The sequence below is a fragment of the Crocuta crocuta genome, unplaced genomic scaffold (genome assembly GCF_008692635.1).
Source record: "Crocuta crocuta isolate KB4526 unplaced genomic scaffold, BGI_CrCroc_1.0 scaffold13, whole genome shotgun sequence".
Classification (NCBI taxonomy): Eukaryota; Metazoa; Chordata; class Mammalia; order Carnivora; family Hyaenidae; genus Crocuta; species Crocuta crocuta.
In genome coordinates this window covers 5102223-5119754 of record NW_027530007.1, presented here as the reverse complement: position 1 = coordinate 5119754, position 17532 = coordinate 5102223, and the positions used below count along the sequence as shown (strand labels likewise).

Here is a 17532-nt window from a genome sequence, read left to right as displayed (position 1 = left end):
CGGCGCGGCAGGGCGAACTGGACGTGCTGAAGTCCCTGCACGCCGCCGGCCAGCTGAGACCCTCGCAGCGGGACCCGCTGGACGCGCTGCCGGTGCACCACGCGGCCCGCGCGGGCAAGCTGCACTGTCTGCGCTTCCTGGTGGAGGAGGCCNCCGCCCCCCCGCGCCGCCGCCACTGGCCACCTCTCCTGCCTGCAGTGGCTGCTCTCTCAGGGCGGCTGCGGAGTGCAGGTGGGTCCGCGCGGCTCACTGGGCGCCGTGGGGCTTCCTCCCCAGGCGGAGAGTTCTGGCCCAGAGCCCCCTTGGCTCAAGGGCGGGTGAGATTGGGCTCCTTCCAGAGGGCTTGGGGTGGGATGGGCTCTCCGGATCGAGAGTGTCCCGGGAAGACGCCTTAGCAAGCCAGGGCCATTGCCTAGAAGAGCACCGGGTAATGGGGAGCCAGAGGGATTTGGGCTTACCTGGGCCAGTATTTAATCTGGGACAGGGGCAGGGAGGGCGGGTAGGGGAGCAAAGCACTGATCCAGGGGAGCCCTGGAGTGTAGGTGGCGCACAGAATCAGAAGCCCAGGTCTTCTGGGATCAGGTCTAGAAAAGGGTGGGCAAAGTGTACAGCCCACCCCAGACAGAGATGCAGGTGTCCCCGAGGCCAGGGCATGGGGGAGCGTGGTGATGGGNGCAAGCCCTCCCCTCCTGAGCTGGAGGAGGAGGCAGCCGGGGCCCTGCTGTGTATCTCTGCTGCTACCTCCTGCTGGCAGTAGAGCATCCAGCAGGTGCTGGGCTTGGGGACTCAGGAGCGCTCCTGACCTCCTGGAACTGCCAGTCCACGGGGGCAATGGAGAGCAAACCCAGGTGCCCTCAGGTCTTGCTGGACCATGCAGCGGGGTGTCAGGGAGCTAGCTGCTTGGGCCAGGTGGCTAGGAATGAGTGACCTCTGCAGGGAGTCCTGGATGATGAGAAGGAGGTGACCAGGCGCCGGATCAGAGAGTTCTAAGAGCAAAGAACAAGAAGTGCAAAGCCCTCAGGCATACACAGTCTTGCCCTGTTGCAGAAACAGCAAGGAGGAAGGCATACTTGGGGGTGGGGGGGAGGAGGCTGGGCGAAGCCACCACAGGCTGCGGCCAGGAATTTGGATGATATTCTAGTTGCGGGGAAAAGCCGCTGGAGGGAGGAACCAGCACTGATTTCCCAATTAACAAGACCGCTGGGTTCACTGGATGTGGAAGGAGAGGAGATGGGGTGACCCAGAGCTGGCTGGTTGTACCCTCAGGATGACCAGACCCTCCCTCAGGATGGCAAGGCCCCCCTTCCTACCCTTGCTGGGAGATGGGCGGATTGCTGATCTGCCTGCTGGCTCTGTTATCGGGACTTCCTGGCACGCGGTCCACACCCACTCTTTCGGGAGGTGGCATGCCTCCCTCGCCCCTGTGTCCAACCTTGGCCAGAAGCCTCCCTGCCCACTGCAGAGGAGGCAGAGGAACTAGGCCTTTGCCTAGCTTATCAAGTCTCCCTCCCTCGAGCCCCGGCAAGCTTGGGTGCTGGGGGCGGAAGTGCGTGAGCGGAGAGGATGACCTTGATCCCTGGCCCTCCTCAGCCCAGACAGATAAGCAGCTTTAGGGTGCCGGCCGCAGCACGTGAGGCTCCTGGGGCCTGCACAGCTGTTGGGGCCTTGCGGCCAGGCCAGAGCCCGTGGGCCCGGGTTCTCTCCTTACTGTCTACCCCCCGACCCCCACCCAGAGGTCCGGGCTCAGGGGGACAGACTGAACCCATCTTCAGGGCCTGCCTGGGTGGTCCGGCATACAGACTGTAGATGCTGTGTTCAGCTGCCTCCGTGGCCTCCCTCACCTTCTTCCTGCCTCCTTCCCAGCCCCACAGCCGCCCCCACAGCTGGCTGCTGACTTACAGGTGGTGGTCCCTGTGCTCTCTGTGGCCTCTTTTCCTTTCGCCCGTCTTATAAGGGCCTCTGCGATTCACCTTCCTCAAGCCTCCTTGGCCACGCCTGTCCCCACGGCGCCTCTCTCTGGCCAGAGGGGCCTCCCTTCCTTGACCCTAGGAAGCCACACCCACCTCTCCCTGCTCCTGCGTCTCCTTCCCTGTGCCCTTGCCCCCCTCCCTGCCTGCGTCCCCATTATCCCGCGTGCTCGGCGCAGGGAGTCCGTGCTGGGCTCCCACTCCCGCTGGTGGCCACGCTCCCGCACTCGCCAGCCTCTGAGTTCAGACTTCTGGGTTCTCGGTGACTCCCCTCCTCCCGCCCAGGCGAACATCAGCGGCACCTGCCCACCCCCTCCCGCCACAGACGCACACATCTGGATGTTCACAGATGACACAGTTAGTACTTCTGGGCCCCTGACCATCAGCCTGCCCCCTCGGGGATGCCTGGGCGGGTGTCCTACCCAAGCCCCTCTCAGGGGCCACCTCGAGCCCACACCTGCCAACCACTGGCCGACAGTCCAGGCCCTGCCACCGGTACCCGGAAGCTTCCTCCCCCACAGAGCAAGAACACAGCCTGTTCCCTGGGCCAGGAGCCAGGAGTCTGCTGGGGGGCTGGGGGGGCAGTTCACTGCACTGATGTTGGGTTATTGGAGGTACACCAAGCTGGAGGCCTTTTCTCATGTGACACCTGGAGAGGGGGAGGGGAGGCCAAGGGCTAGATGCAGGGGCTGCGCCCACCATCCTGATGCTAGCCGGGCAGAGCCTCAGCAGCCCACCCTTCCTGCCCCAGCCACCCTTGCTCACTCCTTCAGGCGTTCCCAGAGCATCGGGGGGGTGGGGGGGACAGTTTCTCTTGCAGGGAGGACGCGAGTGCCATGTTCTGAAAGCCTGCTCTATGCAAGCAGTTCCCAGCCATGACGTGCAGGCCCCAGGAAGCCCGGCATGGATGGCATGGGCGTGCCGCTTATGAACTGAGGGCCGGTTAGGTGCCCAAGGACAGAACGGCCCCCGTGGCTGGCCGGATGCAAGATGTGGCCTGAGCACGTGAGGACAAGGCCCCAGGAGTAACGCGCTCTTCTCCCACAGGACAAAGACAATTCTGGTGCCACAGTCCTGCACCTGGCTGCCCGCTTCGGCCACCCTGAGTTGGTGGAATGGCTACTGCGTCATGGCGGTGGGGATGCCACCGCGACCACAGACACAGGCGCCCTGGCTGTCCACTACGCTGCCGCCAAAGGAGACTTCCCCTCCCTAAGGCTTCTCATCGGGCACTATCCTGAGTAAGGACGACCCTCTTCCTCCCCTCACTCTTCGGGTGCTGTGGGCGGGGCTCCGGGGAATGCCTGAAATCTGCCCCTCCCGCTTTCCAGGGGAGTCACCGCTTCTGGGCCACCCCAGTGGCCAGAGGCCGGGGCCGGAGACAGCTCCCACCCAGGCTGAAATTTTTCCCTTCCTGGCAGGCGGCCCACAGCCACTTGCCCCAGAGCTTTGCAAGCAGATGCTCCCCCAGCACACAGCTGCCCCCAGGGTGGCTGGGCGTGTGGACCCAGATCACACGCTCCTCTCCAGGAAGCCTGCCCACCCAGGAAGCTCTCTGGAGCTCTGGCCTGTGCCAATTTGCAAGACTATTCTAATGGTCGGGGGGAGTAGGGATGAAGATATGAGAGAGCTTCCTAGACCGCTAGTCAAGAAGGAGGAGGAGCCTCCCCCCTCCTAGCCCCACAGCCCCCTGAGAGGCCATCCAGAGGGCAACCTGTCATTTCCTGTGGCCCCTCAGCCCATTCCCACTACCAAGGGAAGTGGGGCCCCCCCATCCTCCGGGGGTCCTCAGCCCAAGTGGCAGGTCTGAGAGAGCCGCTGAGCAGTGGGCTGGGGGCTCCCCGGGGTGGGGTGGGGGCAGGCAGAAGAATGGGCTCAGTGCAGAGCAGGGGGTCCTGGGAGGTCCCGGGGGACGGAGGGAGCCGGGTATTAGGTGACCCTCAGGGGAAGCAGGGGTCCTGGGGGGCTGTCTCAGGGGAGTGGGACTGTCTGACAAATGGGGGCTCGCATCAGTGACCTTTGTCAGTCCACGTGGGGGCCTGGGGCGTAAGTGGTGACAGAAGACCGAGCCTCAGGAGGAGCGCAGCCTGGAGGTCAGAGGGGGAGCCTCACCACTGGCTCCACTCCTGAGGGAGCCTGCGGGGTCACTGGCTGCCAGGGAGGGGGCCGGAGAGCAGCCCAGGCCCCATGGCCCCATGGCAGGCTGGCCGCANCCCCCCCCCCCCCCCCCCCCCCCAGAGCTCAGCCCGCAGGCACTGCCGGGTTTGGTTGGCGGGAGCCCAGCAGGCGAGCCCGGGACCTCTCACCGCCCTCCCTGCAGGCCGTGTGAGCATGACTTCTCTGCTTCTGCACAAGCTAGGTCCTGGGTCACGTCAGTCCTTGGGATTTAGGGGGAGGGACCCTTGAGTGCAGGCTCCCGCCCTGGCACCATCAGCAGCACGACCAGGGGGCCTGGTCCCAAATCCCCGACTTGGACTGTCCAGCCTGGGGCTGGGCAGTGGCAGCTGTGACACGCCTGCCGTCCCACTGCGCTGACTCGAATGCTCCTATCCCACCCTCCTCACGTAACACAGAGGACACTGAGGTCCCCAGAGGGGACGAGTGGGCCGTGGCCACCCTTCTGCACCCATCAGCCTTCCTCAGCACATGTAATGCGCCCCCCAAAGCCAGGCTAATGGTAATGCCAACTTAGCCCAAGCGGTGTAAACTGAGAGAGGGCTCTAAACCCAGCCCCGGAAGCGCTGATGAGGAACTGGTGGGGTGGGGAACCCCAGGCTGGCCCCTCAACCCCCCTCACCAAAAAGCCTGGGGCCTGGGATGAGCTGGAGCCCTCCATGGGCTGCGATCCTGACCTTGGGAAGACCGGCTGTGCCACGAAGCACCATCACGCGGGCTCGGGGCCTTGGGAGCCCTCACCCCTCCCAGGCCATGCCAGGTGCTGGCTGTGATTGGGCCCTGGTGCCAACTCGGAGTCCAGATGGCCTGGGCTGATGCGCCATCAGCCCCTCGGAGGCCTCTGTGAACCTCCCAGAGGTGGTCAGAGGCCTTGGGTCCATTCCCGCTGCAGCATGTGACTTGGCTGATAAGAAGATGCTTTTGTGTGCTTGCCTCGGGCGGGAGGGGGCGGCTGGGAATTGAGGGGGGCTGCTGGGGTGTGGAGGTCAGTGCCCATTTAGACTCCTATCTCGAGGGGACTCCTGTCTCCAAGGCCCGGCATGGAGAGGCCAGAGGCTCAGGCTGCCCCAGGCCACGGGGCTCACTCAACCCGGAGCCCCTGGCGGCCTGGCTGTGGGGGCTGTGGCTCCGTGCTTTTCACTCTCGTGAGCCTCCCCGGCCTGCTGTGAAGCACAGTGAATTATTCACAAGGGCTCAGCTCTCCCTGGTGGTTGGTGAGGGAGGAAGGGCTCCCAGACCTACCAGTGAGAAACTCGATCCTGCCCAGGGAGGCTGTGGGCAGCAGCCACGGCAGTGCCGAGCTGCGGAGGAGCGGGAGGCCTGGACAGCCTCAGGGAGGCCTTGCTAATGCCAGGCTGCACCTTAGGGTGTTAGAAAAGGCTTGAGATTGCAGGGACACCCTGCACCCTCCTGCCTCTCCTCCAGGGTATCCTGATCCATTGGGCAAATTCTTCCAGTGGAGGGATTGCTACAGTGGCCTCTGGGGGCTATTTTCCCATGGGGAAGCTCACCGCAGAAAGAGGGTCCTCAAGCTGGCAGCATGGAGGCTGGCAGGGACTGGGTCTGCGGGAGATGGTCAGGAGCATCTACCCTCCTGGCCAGGGGCACTAGTGGTTGGGAGAGGGGACCCAGGGATCCAGACCTCCAGTCGGGGCGGAAGGAGGAGGGGCAAACGATGTGTCGCCTCGGAGTGCTGACCATCTTGCCAGTGGGGTGCTGGGGCCCAGGAACGACCTTGCGCCTGCTTGGCCTCCACCGTGTGCTCACCTGGGGTCTATGCAGCCAGAGGGGAGCCCCAGGCTCAGCTCGGACCCTTGGGCTTGAGTTTGGAGGCTGGGGAGAATAGTGAGGGCGGCGAGGCTCTGGGCTCTTCCTTCGTCTGGGGCTCCTGTGCTCTGCCTGTCAGAGCAAACTGGAAAATCAATCTGTCCAAAGATTTGCATCAATTCCACCTCTCTGCAAGTGTCTCCTTCGCCTGAGGCCTCCCCTACCCCGGGGCTGAGATTGGAAGTGTGCTGGCCAGGGGTGAGGGTAAACCCGGATGAGCTCCAACCTGCTGAGTGCTTACTAAGTGCCTAGCACCCCACGGTAGTTTGAGCCTTATAACCACCGTAGGCAGTAGTCTGTAACGAGCCCAGTTTATAGATTGAGTTATTCAGGGGGTAGGGCTCAGTTACCACTGAGCATTTGACTGCAGATTGAGTTATTCAGCTAATGTTTATTGAGTATCTACTTTGTGCCAGGCAATATTCTTTCCTTCCTTCCTTCCTTCCTTCTTTTTTCTTTTTTCTTTCTTTCCTTCTTTCCTCCCTCCCTCCCTTCCTTCCTCTTTCCCCTTCCTTCTTTCTCTCTCCCTCTCTCCCCTTCTCCCTCTCTCTCTTGCACTCTTTCTTTCTAGAGAGAGAAGGAATGCAAGTAAGGGGGAGGGGCAGACAGAGAAAGAGAGAGATAGACAGAGAATCTTAACCAAGGTCCACACTCAGCTTGGAGCCCAACGTGGGGTTTCAGTCCCATGAACCATGAGATCATGACCTGAGCCGAAATCAAGAGTTGGATGCTCAACCAACTGCGCCACCCGGGGTCCCTGTGCCAGATAATATTTTATGTGCCAGGAGTACAACAGTGAGTAAACAAACGTCCCTGCAGCACGGTGTTGACAGATACAGAAGTGGTGTCTCAGAGAGGCTAACTGAGCAGCTGAGGCCCCACCGGCTCCCCCTGCCCCCCGCCCCGTTCCGTGTGTGGCCTTGACCAAACCGTATCCCCTCTCCGTGTCTGTCTCCCATTCCCGGTCCAGCCCCTAATCTCTCAGGTCCCCCTGCCCTGGCCCTTGCCCTCTTCCTGTCCAGCTCTGCCCACCTTTGAGAATGCAGGTCAGATCCCTGGACTGGCCCCTGATAGGGAAGGCCATTTCCTTACCATGGCCCAGGGCCGCCCCCTCTCTGGCCCACCCCGCATGCCTCACCTCCAGCCGCTCCCCCGTCCACACTCCGTTCCACCTCCCAGGCCTCCTTGCGGCTCCTCCAGCGGGCCGGTAAGCCTCGCACCGGCTGCTCCTGCCACCCGGAACCCTCTGTCTAACTTGGAGGCTTGGCTCCACCCCCACTTCTCCACAAGGCCTGCCCACGGCCTCCTTCACGGCGTGTCTTGCCCAGCAGCTCACAGGTCTTCCTCACCCTCCTTGATTTTCCCAGCGCCCCCCAGTCCCCTGACATTACGTTCTCGGGCATTCTCTGGCTGCAGCGCCCCGACCGGTGAGAGCAGACCCTGTCTTCCCCACTCCCGTAGGCCCAGTGCCTGACACACACTCAATTTTGGTCGGATGCGTGAGGAGGCTGGAAGCCCGGGGGCTTGTCCGACCCCGCGTGCAGCTCACTGCGGGTGACCTCAGATGGCGCTCTGAGCTGGGCCTCCCTGGAGCCACCTGGCAAACAGACCAGCTGAGGCCACACGCAAGGGGACCTCACAGAACTCCCTGCCCGGCTGCCCACCTCACTCACCCCCTCAGTTACTCACTCAACAATGAGCAGCAGGGCGCCCCATCAGGGCCTGGGGTGTCATGACCCCTTGCAGCTTCTTCGAGCCAACCTTCCAGGGGGCTCCAGGGCAAACCAGGGGACAGGTGGGGTGCAAGTGCCTCGTTCAGAGAAGTTCCTTTGCATGTGTGTTGGCTTGCCCTCCGGGAGCCACAGGGGACCCAAGCTCTGGGACGGCGGGGGGTCTGCTCTTTTCATGACATGTGGCAGCTTGGTGACCTGGGTCCCCGGATTGAACCAAATAGGCACACAAGACATCCAGTGACGAGTGAATAAAGCAAAATGGGGTAGTTTGGTAAAACCGATGGGGTTTTCTTTAAATTGAGGGGGTCAAGGGGAACCTGGCTGGCTCTGTCGGTGGAGTTTGTGACTCTTGATCTCAGTCGTGAGTTTGAGCTCCCCGTTGGGTATAGAGATTACTTAAAATCTTTTTATTTTTAAAAAAAATTTTTTTTATTTATTTCTGAGAGAGAGAGAGACAGCGTGAGCAGGGGAGGTCAGAGAGAGAGGGAGACACAGAATCTGAAACAGACTCCAGGCTCTGAGCTAGCTGTCAGCACAGAGCCCAACGCGGGGCTCGAACCCACGAACCGTGAGATCATGACCTGAGCTGAAGTCAGACGCTCAACTGACTGAGCCACCCAGGCGCCCCAAAAATAAAATCATTAAAAACACACACACACACACAAAATAAATAAAGTGAGGGAGTCAAGGAAGGCCTCCTAGAGCAGGTGAGAGCTGATCTGAGACCTGATAAAAAGGAGGGGCCAGCCCTGCAGAAATGTGGCGTGGCAGCCTTGCAGTAGGCGCATCAGCAGAGGCAGAGGCTGCGATCAGGTCTGGCTTCACCGAGAACCAGAAGGAAGGCCTGGAAGGCTGGGAGAGTTGCAGGGAAGGGTATTTCAGCGCGGCTTGCAGATGGATTGGGCGTAAAGCTGACTGTTCTAGAACCTTCCTCAAATCATAACTGTGTTTCTTCCCTGCGCCAGGCCTAATTTGGGATCTTTTCAAATAAGCCAGAAGGCGTGAGTGGAGAATAAGAGAGGTAGAGCCACCAAAGGATCTGTGACTTTTATCCAGGGCGGCCTTAACGTCTGGTCCTCGTAAGATTAGCTCCTTCCTGGCCTTCCTTGGAGCAGAAATTATTGGCAAAGGGAGAGGCCACCAGAAATGCTGCTCTTGGACCTGATCTGGTCTGTTCCGTGGGCAGGTTGCTCCTTGCTGCTTATGGGGCGGGCAGGAGCAAGCTGGCGCCAGTCTCGGACGCAGATTTCCAGCCAGCGTTCCACTTTCGCTGTGTTGTTGCAGTTCACTCGCGTCCCCTCTTTTCCACTGAGGAAGAAATACCATTTATGTGATTGTTGCTAGGGAGTTTCAGACCCATAAGGAGGTCGAGCGTTGGGGATTTCCAAAGACTCCTAGAGCTTGGGCTCAAGGGAGGGTAGTGTGGCGTCCTTTACCACGATGGGTGTTGGAAAGCTGGGGAGGGTTGAGGCAGAAAGGCAAGAGATCTGCTCTGGGCACGCAAAGTTCCAGAGGCCTGGGCGGTGGGTGGAGGTGGGGGCCAGATCGAGATTCCCGGTCCAAGCTAGAGAGGAGCACGGGGGTGCAGGTGGCCTTTGACCCTGGAAGTGGATGACCCCACTGGTAGGGAGACTGTTCAGAAAGGAGGCCCTGGGGCTCCTGGGTGGCCCAGTCAGTTAAGCGCCCGACTTCGACTTAGGTCATGATCTCAGTTTGTGAGTTCGGGCCCCGTGTCGGGCTCCGTGCTGACAGCTCAGAGCCTGGAGCTGCTTCAGATTATCTGTCTCCCTCTCCCTCTGCCCCTCCCCTGCTTCACTCTATCCCTCTCTCTCTCTCAAAAATGAATAAACATTAAAAAATTTTTAAAAAGAAGCCCTGGGGGACCCACACATTTGGAGGTCAGGTGAAGGCCAGGACCCAGCCAAGAAGGTGTAGGAGGCTTGGCGGATGAGTCAGCAGCTGGTCCAGGAAGCCAAGAGGTGTTCCGGAGACGGGGGAGGGGCACAGGCTAGGGAAGGGCCAAGTCAGAGGAGCATGGCCAGCCCCTGGGGTTGGCCACAGGGAGTGACAGTTGAGACCCAGTGGGTGGGTGAGAGGGTCGGCCAGTCAGAATATGGCTGCTGCATCAGGAAGCAGAGAGCAGCCTAGGAAATGTGCGCCCTTCCAAAGCTTCCCTCGTCCCTTCTCTCGTAAGAGGCAAGGAGATGCAGGACGGTTATGATGCCCATTTTCCATCTCTGGAAACTGAGGCTCAGGAGCTTAAGAACTCACTAGGGTCCCACCCAGTGAGCTACAGAGTCAGGGAGGTGGCTGGAGGCCAGGGCCAAGGACAGGGGCTGGAACCGGAGTGGTTACCCTCGTCACTTTGGCGAGAACCTGATGGGTTAGAGCAGGTGGGATCCTGAGGCCAGAAGTGCCCCCCCCAGACCTCACCCCTGTCCTCTGGGTGACTCTCCACAGCGGAACCGATGCCTGGCCTGACCTGGGCTGGGCCAAGCTGGACACCCCAGCCCAGCAGTGTCCCCACAGAGGCTCAGGGAGGAGGGGTCCCAAAATATAGCAACGGTTTCAGGCTCATGCCTGGTGACAGGCCTGTGCTGAGGGGTCTCCAACCGTGTCTCCTGGGCGATCACTGTCCCCTCTGCAGATGGCTTTGAGAACAAAGAGGCAAGACCATGACACAGCTTGGCGGGGCTCACACCCCAAGTTCCTCTTTTTTTTTTAATTTTTTAAGTTTATTTATTTTGAGAGAGACAGAGACAGCGTGAGTAGGGCAGGGACGGGAGGGTGGGGGAAGAGAATCCCAAGCAGGCTCCACACTGTCAGCTCAGAGCCCGAGGCGGGGCTTGAACTCACGACCCATGAGATCATGACCTGAGCTGAAGTCAGACGCTTCACCGACTGAGCCCCCCAGGTGCCCCCCTCAGTCCCCCTTATACGCAGGTCTTTCTCTGCCGGCCTCTCATCCAGTGGCCTTAGGCTTCTTCGCAGTTTCCTCATCTGAAAAAGGTAACAATGCGAGCACCCCATCCGTCGCCGAGAGGACTAGGCGAGAAAGCTCTGTGCGCGTCACAGTGCCTGAAACAGGCCAGCCCTTTGGTAAACGGTACCTGCTATCACCGTATCTGTTATCATTACTACTATTATATATTCATCTCTCTCCATCTCAATTAATTAAGTTTGCTCCTTGGGCTCATCCAGATGTTTATAATTTCCCCCAGTGAGCATGAGGGTGCCCCCGCCCTTCTTGCCTCCAGGCCAGAGTAGAAGAGTGTCAAGGCCAGGGACCCTCTCTCCCACCCTGGCCATCAGCATCCCTGCCCCATTGTGCTGGGGTCCCCTGGGCCGGAGGCTGTGGCTCCAGGATTGCAGAGACTGAAGTACTAACAGTAAGGGTGACAAGCTGGAACATTTACTGAGCACTTACTCTGTTCCAGGGACTCCAGTGGGGAGTGTCAGCCACTGGCCGGCCCCTGCTCAGGTCCTGCTCTGTGCCAGCTTCTCAGACCTTCTCAGACCTTCCCAGGCGGGCTGGCCACCCCTGGATCGTGGACAGCTGCCAAAGGGGGGGGGGCTGGGAGGGCAGGGCTCCTGGCAGATCTGGTGCCCCATGTTGTGGGCGTTGCCTCAGACCTCCCCAGAGAGGTCTCAGTGGGTCCTGGGTGGTGGCCCCCCTCAGCCTCTGATCCCCAGGACCCCAGCACTCACTGGGCCTTGGTTACAGGGTGAATAATTCAGGCCACTGAGTGTCGGTCATGAAATATTAAGCAGGCTGTTACTGTCACATCAGTATGTGAATGTGGGGGGGTGACGATGGCACTGGGGCGTGGAGGCTGGTGGCCACAAGCCAGCGTGTTCCTGGGGAGAGGCGTGTGGATGAGTCTGTCACCGTGTGCCCTGTCGGCTCATGAGCACCATTCCCCCAACACGGGTCTGGTAACGGAGGGCAGCCAGCGCGGTCTGCGTCCCACCCCAAGTGTGTAAATGCCACGCTCTGCGTCAGCCCTAGAAAATGGCAGCTCTGTGTCTAGGGAGGAGGTGCCCGTGTTGGGAGTAAGGAGAGAGCAGGGAGGCGCCCAGTGGGGGGCTCCAGGTGGCCTGGGGTCAGGGGTCAGGGACGTGGACAGGGACCAGGGTTTTAGGGATGGGGAGAAGTCAGCTGGGGGGCTCCAAGGAGTGTGTGAAGGAAAGGGACCGTCATGTCAGGGGTGACTGGGCAGATAGAGGAGGACTGGGTGGCCTGGTGCCCGTGTTGATGGACAGCCGGGCGAGCACTTAGATGAGGGAGGGCCATGTGGAGTGTGTGACTGACGTTGCCCGCGGATAGACTGGGGAGGCAGATGGTGGGAAGAGGTGAAGTCGGTGACTGCCTGGGGCACAGGGGGCTGACCCAGCACAGGGGGGCACAGCCCCCACCCAGAGCTTCTGAGACTAGCCCGGGAGCTGGTGGGCACGCAGGTCCTGTCTGCTCCTGGATTGTGGCTCCGCCTAGTGTCCAGCTCTGGTAACTGAGTCCTGGGCTGTCCCCAGCCATTATGAAGTCAGCAAAACAGACTCCGTCAGTGGCAGGGCCAGCTTCCCTGTTTCCCAGCAGCACTCCACCACGTGGGGTTGATTCCCAGATCCCCAGTGCCTCAACTGCCCCTCTGCAAAATGGGACCTACGTTAGGGCATTCAGTGAGAACCTGCCCACCGATAGCATAGCACACCAGAGGGGCTCGGTGAATGGTGGCCGCCCGCAGAGGCGGCAGACTGACAACAGGATATCCAGTCTAACTTTAGTGTAGATACATGACAAATAATGTTTTAGTATAAGTATGTCCCGTGCTTTGTTTGGGATATACTTATACTAGAAGATGATTTCTCGTCTACCTGAAATTCAGAATTAGCAGGGCATCTTGTGTTTTATCTGGCAACCCTACTCCTCTGCCCTCTGGGAATTCAGTCTTATAGGGGAGGCAGATGCCAAAGTCAGTTATGTTCAATCGAGCATGACAGGCGGTCCAGGGAGTGAGCCCAGGGCCATACAGGGCACAGAGGTAGGAAAGGCGGGCTCTGCCTGGGGAAATCAGGGCAGGCCTCATTGAGGAGGGGTCCGGACTGAGTCCTAGGGAGGAGGAAGGAAGGGCATTCCGGATAGAGAGGGACCCGATCAAAGGCATAAAGGTTAGACAGAAGGTTGGGGACTTGAGGGCTCACAGTGACAATGGCTCAGTGTGGCCAAAAAGGTAAGGAGAGGCCAGCTCACCACATCCTTGTAGACCTTGGTGAAGAGGTTGGGCTGTTTACTGAGGAGGGGCACTAACTCCGTCCGATGTACACTGCAGAAGGGAGGCCGCTGGAGGGAGTGGCCAGGCCAGAGGGAGGCTGGCACGGGACCAAGTGTCCAGAGGGAGTCAGGTACAGCGGGACCGGGTAACCCACTCTCCCAGCCCTCCAGAGCTCCCCTAAAGAGCTCGAGGGGCGTAAGAGGGCTTTGGAGGGAGGTGGGCGCTGAGAGCCCGCGGTGGGTGCTGTGTCTCCGCAGGGGAGTGAATGCCCAAACAAAGAACGGTGCCACGCCCCTGTACCTGGCGTGCCAGGAGGGCCACCTGGAGGTGACGCAGTACCTGGTGCAGGAGTGCGGCGCGGACCCGCACCTGAGCGCCCAGGACGGCATGACCCCGCTGCACGCCGCGGCGCAGATGGGCCACTGCCCGGNGCAGCGACGGGGGCGGGGCCTGGAGGGGCCCGGCGCCCAGCCTCCGCCCGTCTTTTCCCCGCCCCCTCCCGCCCAGGTGAGCTGCACCGACGTGAGCCTGTCGGAGCAGGACAATGACGGCGCCACGGCCATGCACTTCGCGGCCAGCCGCGGCCACGCCAAAGTGCTCAGCTGGCTCCTGCTGCACGGCGGCGAGANTACACGGCGGCCGACCTCTCGGACTACAACGGCCACAGCCACTGCACCCGCTACCTGCGCACGGTGGAGAACCTGGTACGGCCCTGGCGCTGCCCCTGGCTTAATCTCGTCCCCCACCGTGTCCCCGTCCCTGCCCCCACGGGTTGGTGGTGTTCCCCCTTTACTGCGGAGGAAGCTGACGTTCGCAGAGATGACGCCCCTTGTCCGAGGTCACACAATGAGGAAGTGTCCTAGACCATTACCCTTCCCAGCCCAGAGCCACTGACCATTGAGAGGGGAGGGGGTAAAGGAAAAGGGTCAAGGGGAAGAGGACCAGTGTCCCCCTGGTAAGAAGGAAGGCTTGGAGAAATCACAAGACACTTACATGCCGATGGGAATAGTCAAGTTCCTTCACCTGCCTACAGCCCACAAGTAGTAGCTCACTTAACTCTCCATCACCTCTAAGGTGGGTGGTGTTCATGTCCCCATCTCACCCAAGGTCACACAGCTGTTAATGGTGGAGTCTGAGTGGCAAGGCTTGGAGCCACTGGTCTCGACCACCACAGCGTATGTTTGCTCACTTCACGGCTACGTCATAACTGGAAACTTCTGTCACTCTTTCTAAATTATTTTATTATGGGTGCACAGCTGTGAAGCAACCCACTGGGACTTGAGCTCAGGTGAGGTTGGCTCCAAGTCCAGGGCCCTGCCTCATCTGGTGTAATGCCTGCTTTGGGACAGGAGGGAGGGCAGAGGGTGGGCCTCACAGGTGCCTCTCAGGAGGTCCAGCTCTAGGGGGCACCCTGGCTGGAAGAGAGGCTAGGAAAGGAGGTCTGGAGGGGAGAAGGTGGGATGGCCTCCTGCCCATAGCACCGTCTGCCCTGTGTGCACGCACCGGGCTTCTGGGTACTCCAGAGCACAGCTAGGCCCGGGGGTCAGAGACTGCAGCTGGACCCAAGGAAGAACGCTCCCCCCGCCAAAAGGGCCACCCAGAGTGAGTAACCGTCCAAAAGATAGTAAGCACCCTGTCACCAGGGTGTACAAACAGGGGTGTGTGCTGTGAAAGGCACTCCTGTAGCAGAGGTGGTTCTTACCCACTGAAAAGAGCGTATGATTCTGTTTGGAGGGTGGGGTGGGAGGTGGCACGAAGCCCCAGCCCCTCCGTCCCCCCTAAATGGCAGCTTCAGTTGCGGCGATAAGCAATAAACACCATTCCTTGAATTCTCACTCTGGCAAGAGCCTGCCAGTGCTCTAGAGCATAACCTCAACCTCCACAGTAAATTAACACTAATATTGACATTGCATTATAGCATGTACTGGCTACCAGGCCCTGGCCCTTCACTAACTTTTAAAATCTTCATACCTTAAAGGGGCAGGAAGTACTGTTATCCCCATGGACAGGTAAAGACCCCCAGGTCCAGAAAGGATAGGTGGCTTGCCCAAAGTCACTTGGCTAGTAAGTAGAAGAGGTGACATTTGAAGCCAGCGTTCCAGGCTGCAGAGCCTGGGCCCCTAACCTCTGTTACCCAAGGTGTCAGGGCTGGGCATCCCCAATGCCCACTGCTGACAGCCAAGAAAAGAGCATCTTTGGCCACCCCCTCCCTCCAAGCCCAGCACCTATGCTTCCCCTTGCCTCATGGAATAGGCAGCAGAGACTGGCCCGGCCCCCCTGAACTGGGTGGGCTGCGGGCCCCTTGGCCCCCTCACCCAGACAGGCCCAGCTGCAGCAGACAGATCCCTACCACGCAGGATGCTGGCCCAGAAAAGGCAAACAGTCCCACAGGGCCCCTAATTACAGGGCCAATGAGCAGGGCTGCTGAGCCGTTACCTGGTGCGAGGCTTGCCTCCTGCTCCCAGGGGGCCTGTGACACTTCTCAGGCAGGGGAGGGGGCGCGGGGCCGGGAGGAGCAGGCCTGGGCAGGAGGCAGCAGACGGAGCCAGCCAGCAGGCTTGCCGGCAGCAAGGCCACCATGGGCAATGTAAGCAGGGGACCCCCACGCCAGCGCGCTCCCATCCCGGGAGGGTCAGGCCCGTGGGCAGGGGCACAGACAGCATGCCCATGGCCAGACTCAGCTGGGCCACCCCAGGCCCCGCCCTTTCTCCGAGGGCCCCATCAGGAGATGGGCTGGGCTGGTGTTGGGATTTGTCCCAGTAGGGCAAGGAGAGACCGGGGGTGCTGGCCAGGTCATGGGAAGTTAGTCCTTCCTGCAAGTTGTGGGGGCCCCGCCCGCCTCCCCTACCCCAACTGCTCCAGGTGTTCCCATCAGCTGCAGCTCCTGAGTCCCCACCCCCCTGCAAGTACACTGGAGCCCATCCCTCTGACGGGGAAGGAGAAGGCTGGTGCCACCGCAATCTTGCCCTTGGAGTCCGGACCAGGGCCCCCTTTTCTGATGGTCTCTCAACCCCCTTGACCAAAGAGGGGCTGGGGCAGGAGGTCCCCAGGAACCCGAGGTCCTGCTACTAGGGGGCTGGGCTTGAGTCTCAGCCTGGGAAGACATTCTCATAGTGGGGTGGGAGCCCCGAGACAGAAGTGGCCTGGCCTGGGCCACACAGCAGGACATATCGGAGCAGGCCCCTGGCCCAAGTGCACTGGTCCTCATTGTCGACCCCATTGCCTCCCGTCCCTTTCAGAGCGTGGAGCACCGTGTGCTGTCCCGGGATCCGTCTGCTGAGCTGGAGACCAAGCAGCCTGACTCCGGCATGTCTTCACCCGACACCACAATGTCGGTCCAGCCGCTGAACTTCGACCTCAGCTCGCCCACCAGCACCCTCTCCAACTATGCCTCCTGCTCCTCCAGCCACTCCAGCATCAAGGGCCAGCGCTCCTCGCGCGGTGAGGGGGCCAGGCTGGGAAGAGGGAGGAGGGAGCACAGACTGGGACGGACCGCTGGGCCCCAGGGCCCAGCCCCGGGCCCCCTTGGCCCACAGCTGATGCTGGGGGCTGCCCAGGTCCCCACCCAGGAAGGGCCGCTGGTCCTGGCGAGGGGCAGGTGACCCGCGTCCTGGTGCATGCTCCTCACAAGCACACCTGAACACCTGCAGGTCCTCTCCCTGAGACAGAACCCACGCGCCCCCTCTGATGACTCACCCCCCCACGTTCCCCAGACTTTACACACACCTACACACGCTCAAGAGTGCACATGTGCACGCACAGCACACCACTACGCACGCACATCCAACACCATGCAGATTCACGCACACACCTACGCGGTCACACAGCCTTCCAGTCCCATACTTGGGGCACATGTACACATGTAAGCACACATGCACACACACACCCCTTGTCCACAGACCGATGTAAACACAAAGAAATGTGCAGATGCTCACAAACCTACACAGGTACGAATGCACAAATGTTAGACAGAAGTGAGGCGTGTGTGTGTGCACGCGCTGAGCACACCCTGAGCCTAGGTGACCAGCCACCTGCCGTATCTGCTTCATGCTGCAGTGCGGTGGCTGCAGAGATGGTGGGGTGCCCTGCAGCTTGGGGCCTGGCTGTCCGGGCTCCTGCCGCTCCCTGTGAGGTCTGAGCTAAGGATGTCACCTTGACCCTCTGGGTGGCCGTGCTCCCCAGGCAGGCCCTGGAGCTGAAAGCCCCCGCCTCGGGGCCTCCTCTCTAAACTTGAGTGCAGGGTCTTTTCAAAACACACGCAGGGCTGGGGGAGGCGGGAGGGCAGGGCAGGGCAAGGTAGCCCTCAATGTGCTGTAGGAAGCTGTGTCCCTAAGCCCACGTCACCCTTTGGCAAGTTGCTTCTGGGTGGAAGAGGGTCTCAGTCCTGGGGGACAGCCTGTCTGCAAACCCCCACACCCCACCTTCCCTCCCTCCGCAGGCCTTGCCAGTTCAAGAGCGGCAGATATACAGAGCTATGTGGACATGCTGAGCCCCGAGCTGGGCCGACCCCCGGGCAAGATGAACAAAACCACACCGCCACCACCACCACCGCCACCCCCT

At 60.7% G+C, this 17532-nt stretch overlaps 1 protein-coding gene across 1 annotated transcript in view; it reads left to right on the top strand.

Annotated features, from left to right (window-relative positions):
* Positions 1-2: 2 nt before the first annotated feature.
* Positions 3-17532, top strand: part of ESPN (espin) — a gene marked incomplete at its 5' end in the record, with an annotated part of 28677 nt that continues 11147 nt past the window's right edge. Inside the window, 7 exon segments of the mRNA XM_077763984.1 lie at positions 3-163; positions 165-231; positions 3015-3208; positions 13230-13597; positions 13600-13676; positions 16212-16413; positions 17411-17530. Of these exon segments, the coding sequence (XP_077620110.1) occupies positions 3-163; positions 165-231; positions 3015-3208; positions 13230-13597; positions 13600-13676; positions 16212-16413; positions 17411-17530 (1189 nt within the window).